We start from the raw sequence: 7390 nt of genomic DNA on the forward strand, positions 1-7390 counted from the left end.
GCTCCGAGAGATAGCTTCACCCACTTTTACAGTCTGGACATCGCTCGTACGTCAGTAGCCCACTCCGTAGTCTCAGCTTCATGACAGTTTCTGTCTGCCCACAGCTAAAGCTACCAGCCCTGTGTGTACTGTACCACAACCTGAGGGTACGCTCAGTGAGTGAGTGCGCTGCTTTCCCAGCCTCACGCCTGTAGTGTAGTAGTCCTTCTGTGCCTGCAAGCTGTCCCAATATGATGCCATGTCTTACTGCGGTTGGACACTCATCAGACTTCTGCTTGTACTATATTGTCACCTTAACACTTTATGACCATTCTCAACAGATTCAGTTCATATGGCTGAGAAATGAAAACAGAAAAATAATAATATAAAGTCTTTAACTATTTACATGACAATACAATTCACATTCACATGATTACCACAATGTTTCTTAAACTGTTTGTCTAGCAAACCCCCAAAAAACATGGGCCAAGTCTTGCGACCCCCTTCTCTCTAACCGGCAGAATTTGGTTTCGAAATGTTGCGAGATGGGCATTGGAAGCAGAGGCAGAAAATGTCTTCTCTCATAGGTAGGCTATGTCAAGACCAAAGACATTATGTCAATGGCAGCCTCTGACTAAAAACTTTTAGAAAAATGTCTTTAAAGCAAATCATTTCCCGACATTTTTGGCAGTCCCCTGGGGGTCCCGACCCCTAGTTTAAGAACCACTGGATTACAGGACTTAGTAGCACTGAGCATCACACAGCAGAAAAGCATACAGGAGAGTGAATCTGCTCTAGAATACAAATACTCAAGACAGGGTTTTGAACAATGTGGCTAAAGAGGAGTTATCAGTACATATCCAACCATTCAAAAGTGACTATTTCAGGAACAGGCAGTGTGTCCTCTGCACAGAAATATAAAGATATTATTAAACTTAGTGATCTATGCAAGTAATTTCCTATTTAAAACAATCTATATACTACAGTGGTTAATTTTTTTAGCACACTCTGTGACAATCATTTTCAGTGCATCATTTATGTACATTGCTTTATGATGATATATCTAGTTTACATTTTTATAGAAAATCCACCAATAAAATATACTTTTTGTAACATTTTGTTAGTGTTATGTCCCCTGCTAGGGTCAGGGAACTATAACAAAACTAAATAAAGCAAGGGCAAAACACAGCAGACAATGGTGGATAACCTTGAAAATAATCAATAATTTATTATAATTAAACTAGAGCATATATAAAGGGAAAAAATAATATTCAAAACAAAATAGCAAGTGAAGGCCAGAAGGCCGCAAAAACGAAGCCAGAAGGCCAAAAACGAAGACTCTGAGAGGGACTGGAGACCTGGACGTAGTGTGGGGGCGTAGTGTGGGGACGTAGTGTGGGGGCGTAGCGTGGGGACGTAGTGTGGGGGCGTAGCGTGGGGACGTAGTGTGGGGGCGTAGCGTGGGGACGTAGTGTGGGGGCGTAGTGTGGGGACGTAGTGTAGTGTGGGGGCGTAGTGTGGGGACGTAGTGTGGGGACGTAGTGTAGTGTGGGGGCGTAGTGTGGGGACGTAGTGTAGTGTGGGGGCGTAGTGTGGGCGAGAGCGGAAAGCGGAGCACAAAGCGCGGCGTGGCAGCGGTAGTGTTCAGTGATGAACTAAAAAACGAGCCGGCCTCTAGAGTGACGTCAACCAGCATCTTATATAGGGCTGGTCTAGCAATTAAGCCCCCTGCTGGAGTGTGAAAAATACACAGAAAAGCAGCAGGAACACAAAAACAGCTAGGGACGTAACATAAGACCTGAACATTTTCATGAACTTGATCTGCATAGATAATGCAAAATACAGTACAGTTTACAACATTCTTGTAATATGACAACTTAGAGAATAAAATGTTCACAGGATGTCTGTAATTGTGCAAAATTAGAATACACTCCAACACTCAAAAGCAGACTCCACGTTGGATGTGATGTTTCTTTCAGTCAGCATGATGGTACTGATTACTAGTTAAATAAAAAAAACTGTGTTAAAGATACAATATCATGACCAGTCCAGTGCCATGCCAAATGGCTGTGCATCCTTTTGAGAATTCCATTCACAGTCCTGGAAAGAGATAAAACTTTCTTGAGAGAGTAGTCCGATCCTTGCATGGCATCTGGTCAGGGTAGCTGTTCTTAAATGTCTTCAATACCTGAGAAAAACGGCACACAAGCAGTTAATTTAATATAACTATAGCGGATGAGGATTGAAGGCTGGTCATTGTTTTGCCAGTACTTGCCTTCCTGAAAAGCTCTTCGATGTGGTCCTCATGGGCATGCTCATTAAGTGTTTGCACGACGGTCTGGATGAATACTGAACCTGTCTTAGTATTTCTGTATGACACAGTATCTGTGGAGAAAGAAAGAAATCATGCTCCATGTTGATGCAAACAAAAATATTCCAACAGGATTTCAACATGGTATTAATAAGAAACTGCTCAGTGACAAAAACTGTATATGTCACACTAGATGCAATAATTTTGATGCTCTTTCATAAACACACAGTATGTTTCTTATATGATGTATTAGGAATGTGTCACGTGTCTTGAAGGTGCAAAATCTGTGATAAATAGCAGGCTACTACCTGGAGTGCAGGATCTCAAGCAGATGAAGTCTTTCTCACGGTGCTCCTTCTTGCGCCTAGAGATAGGGGCACTGTCCGCAACCCACACATCTCCTTTTTCCCCTGGACAAACTGCATCAGTCAGCACAGAATTTCATATAGATAGATAGATAGATCGATCGATAAACAGACAGAGAGACAGATCTTTATTATGGTCAAAAGCAAGTATTCTGCTCAAGTTCACTGAGGGTGTCAATCTTTCATCCAGACAGACATGTCCCTGAGACATGCAGGAATAACAACACACATGTAAGTAGAATTACCTCCTCTACAAGCCTGGATGAGAATTACTTTGGGTTTATCGCGCAGTGCGGGGCAGCTTGGAGTGTTAAGATGGTGGAAAATGGAGTCCACAGGTAAGATGTCCTCCTGATCGTCACCATAGGAAACACCACAGATCCCCTCCTGAGTTCCATGGGACATGATCACCACAAAACAACTGTCTGACTGGAGGTGTTCCTCCCTCTGAGAGAAGTCTGCCATAGCAGCCTCCATGCCCTGGAAGCATAAGAACACCTCACTAAAGGTTTTCATTTGGCAATATAAGTGCTCTCATGGTACATGTTTTGATCTTATTTTGTCTGATAATAACCATTTGACATGTTATCAGAAGGTCCAATCGGATATCATTAGAAAACATTCACAGATACTATATAACCTGAGCTGTAAGACAATATTTTGCTGAGAGAATAGGTGCCACATTTTGATCAATTTAATTTATGTGAAAAATAATGCTGTATGGGTTTATCCCAGAGTGACAGGATGTTATGGCTCATCTCCCTGCCAGGTTCAACCAATCTGATTAACTCCCTGTTCCTGTGTCCACAGATAAGTCAGAGTGGCTACAGACTGTTCTACCCGAGAAGTCAGATTCCTGAGTATGAGCACGGTGTATCCCAAGTTTTCAAGTAGGATCCTCATGTTCTTCTCATCAACCTCAGCTCCTGTTCTGTCACTTTCTTGCTCAAACTCCACATTGTTGATGAGTAGAGCCAAGCGTGTTCGGCTATCAGATTTGTCCATAGACATGTAAATCTGGAGGAGAGGTGTACGGTAAAAACCAGGAGAGGGCATGACTATTGTTATTTGTTCACTGCAAACTGCGGTGCTTGTGGTCTTTTAAAACAGTTCTTATCATATTAACAAATCATTTTGATTGCATTAAATGTAAATGCTTACATCATCATTTTCTGACTGAAGTGTCCTGGTCTTGAAATTATGGTGGCACCATTCAAGAGATGAAGTGGAATTTCCTTGAGAAACCTGAAAATGCATTGAAGAATGTATTGCATTATTATATTATATCATAATTATATTACAATATATGCATCCTGTCCAGAATTTGGATCCTTCACTGACAAATTTCAAAAAGTTTTGGAAATGGGACAGGCCTAGCTCCACAACTGTGACGCAACTGGTCTGCAAATCTAGTCCTTGAACCATCCTGCCCCTGGAATGGGACACAGCTACAGACTACAGAACTGCAACCTGGGGAAATAACGTCAACACAGGAGAGAACAAATGCCTACAGTCACCATCATACCTTGCTCTGCCCACAGCCCTCATTGGCACAGTGCTTGGCATTGGCATAGGGTCCTCTCCACTCCCTTTGGCAGAGCCAGCAAAACTGGTAGATGCGAAGCTTGTTAGAGGTGCAGATGGAACACTGTACACACAAGTTATTGGGCTCTGCTCTCTCCACGTAAGAATGGCAACCTGGACACTTTAAGACAGACCAGAGAGAAAATGACATGAATGGGAAAACACACACACACACCACAAAATTTTATTGAAAGTGTCAGGAAATTATTCAAACTTGATTCATAATGTTACATTGATTTGCAGGTTACATGGCCAGCAGTGACCAAAAGTATGTGACTTACTTTTTTGTAGTCACACAATGTCAAGGCAGTGAGCGCTGAAATTGTTTCTTCAAAATACTGTTGTGTCTTTGGCTTCAGCTGAACCAGCTCACACACCGTCTGATAGGAGAAGCTGGCACCACAGAGCCGCTGCTTTGGTTGGACAAACCTTGGACAGGTGAATTCAGTATGTTTCTAAAAAGATGGACAACCCAGTAAGATATAAGGAATTACAGTGAGCAGTGACAATAAGGGAATTCAATTTAAATATCTAGCGGTGGTGAGTTGAAATGAATAGTTTGGAATTAGTCCACTAAGTAATCAGACTTAATTTCACCCTCACGTGTTCAAGCTGGGACCGGATCCACGCAATCAGGTAATCAGGAGGTATATGGTGACCACATGGCAACCGAGCTGCAGTGCAATGAGATTTATTTAGTTTGTCATGGTAAACGTCAATGGGCTTTCAAAAACCATGTTCATGAAATGTCATTTCAATGCCTTAAAATCATTATAGAAATAAGAGGGTTGAGAAACATCCCAGAGGCTTTCATTCATTGAAAAGAGACAACTTTGACAAGTTCCAAACAAAAGTTCCAGTTGCATCACATTCAGCATTTCTGATCTTAAGAGGAGATGCACAAGGGAGGACCAAGGAATCTTTTCACGCCAGGAAAATCACCACTGCCCAATGCTCATAGACTTGTCTGAAGCACTGAAAGTGGCCATTGTGCTAGAAAATGCACTATACAAAAAAATAAATATATCTAGACAATCCAGAGAAATTCTGTAAAAAGGAATTCTCCCCAACCCCAAATGTATGAGATATTATAGAAGACTAAGAGCTCTTCAATGAGAGGCTTTACAAAGAATGAAATACTTGGGTTCCGATAATTGTGGCATGTGTGTTTTTGTTTAAAATGTTTTTATGAGGATTTTTCTCCTTCTCAGACTAAATTTGCTTCCCTTCAAAGTTGGATTATTCCTTATAGTTTTCATTGTGAAACAAAGCCAAAAAAGGATTCCTTCTGCCTTTTCGGGTGGGAGCTGTTTAGCCTTATACCGATGTAAAATATCAAATCAAATAGGGTACTTACGTAAAAGGCTGATGTCTGTGATCAATTCTTCCTGGTTTAGGCCTAGGTCAAGTAACAAATCACGAATTAGCAAAACATCCATAGACTACTAGGCTACTGTGTTGTAGGATTACTTTCGTTTTCACTTTGCCTTTTTCCCACGGAACTGGTGATCCATGAAATAGAAAATTTTCTTGGAAAGTGGAATAGGTGAAGGCTATACAGGCCTCTTCATAAATTACTACGTCAGTTCACATAGGCTACCAGCAATTCATTTTAAGAGTAATAAGGCAGACAGTAGCTCTGACGTCAACAAGCTAACAGGAACAGTAAACATCAACAACAAAAAGCACATTATAGCCTACAGTAAATGCGTAAATTACGGAATTACTTTTAATGTCAAATTTTCTCGGAACTGCGTCGGTAGAGTTGGTGTTGAGTGCAGAATATTCCATGATGTTGTTTGTGAAGCGGCGAGCGCCCGTCCTTACACGAGCAACTTACTATCTGTTATGTGAACAGTGGAGGCTCCTGATGAGTGATCATATGATATGAGCATTGGGATTTCCCCACAACATACAGACGTCCTCAGGTTAAGGGGTGGCAAGTGTAGCTTGAGCCCAACGAATCAATTTGGTTGAAGTTAACTAAAGAAAAAAAGGTTTTATGGTCAGATATTGGTTAAGCCAAATACAAACTGGTGATCTGCGGTTTATGGTGGCTTAATGTAGTGTATATCTTTGACTTCACTACTTTGTGCTTCAGCAACATATAAGCCTGTGTACCTTTACCATACAATCTAAAATTGTATTTATTTGTTTTAATGCATATTTAAATTAAATATTAATATATATATATATATATATATATATATATATATATATATATATATATATATATATATATATTTAAATTAAATATTTAAAAAATGCTTTACAATTCCTGTTACAGATGTCACACTGAAAACACCTAAAATGACCAGATGTGAGGTAGCCTGGCATGGCATGGGTGTAGTGGGTTAAAAAATGGCTTCCAGGCTAGAGGGCAACCTAGAATTAGTTTACTAGCCATTTACTGCAAGGTGTCCAGCAAGCAAGCCAGACTTGTCTCTAAAGGTTTGTTTTTTTGGAATGTGGGCCAGCATATTGTGGGAAATAATTGGGGATGTGGGTTTGGACAGACCAGCGTAATTTATTTAGGAATGTGTGGAGTGTCATGACAAAGCCTTCAGTCTTTCAAACCTGCCCATTAATCATTAACCAAGCAGACATTGTAAAAGTTGTACAAGTAGCCTAATATTACTTCATGTTACCTGAAGAAATGTTTAGGCCTATACTATGTATGAAAATACATAGACTCTAGACTGTGTGAGTGCTGATCCACAGAGCAGAATAGCAATCACAGAAATAACTAAAAGTAGCAGAGCCGATGGTCTCTATTAGGTGACACTTTCTTGGGCTGTCTTTTTAAATTGGTATATGAATTAAGGGGTGTATGACATTTTGGCAATGATTTCATCCATAGTGATATGGTAGGCTATGCCATATTACATAATATTGTCAATGCTCACCAGAAATCATACATTCATTGCATTCATGTTTCACTTTAGTAATACAACACAATGATCCCTAAAGGAAAATGTGTAGCACTGACATAAACAAAACTAGCTTACATTCAAACAACTGTCACAGCCCATGGAGCTGTAAAACAGTTACAATCACTCTATTTTATTCTTCTTTGAAACAGGTGGACCAGATTTATGCAGGTCAGTCAGATTTGCAGCACTGCATTTAGATCCTTTGGCATGAAACCAAA

General features: G+C 40.4%; 1 protein-coding gene and 1 long non-coding RNA gene across 2 annotated transcripts in view; one reads left to right on the plus strand and one right to left on the minus strand.

Annotated features, from left to right (window-relative positions):
• LOC121690102 (ubiquitin carboxyl-terminal hydrolase 47-like) overlaps positions 1-3690 on the plus strand; it is a 16046-nt gene extending 12356 nt beyond the window's left edge. Inside the window, exon 15 of the mRNA XM_042070460.1 lies at positions 3466-3690. Coding sequence (XP_041926394.1) covers positions 3466-3549 — 84 coding nt within the window. The 3' untranslated portion in view covers positions 3550-3690. The remainder of the gene's footprint in view (positions 1-3465) is intronic.
• Positions 3691-4586: 896 nt separating this feature from the next.
• LOC121690107 lies at positions 4587-5993 on the minus strand. The gene is made up of 4 exons (XR_006024993.1): positions 5967-5993; positions 5597-5638; positions 4843-4913; positions 4587-4668 (listed from the first exon to the last, which is right to left on the minus strand). It is a non-coding gene; the product is annotated as an uncharacterized LOC121690107 (long non-coding RNA).
• Between the last annotated feature and the right edge of the window lie 1397 nt (positions 5994-7390).

Source organism: Alosa sapidissima, chromosome 18, assembly GCF_018492685.1.
Source record: "Alosa sapidissima isolate fAloSap1 chromosome 18, fAloSap1.pri, whole genome shotgun sequence".
Classification (NCBI taxonomy): Eukaryota; Metazoa; Chordata; class Actinopteri; order Clupeiformes; family Clupeidae; genus Alosa; species Alosa sapidissima.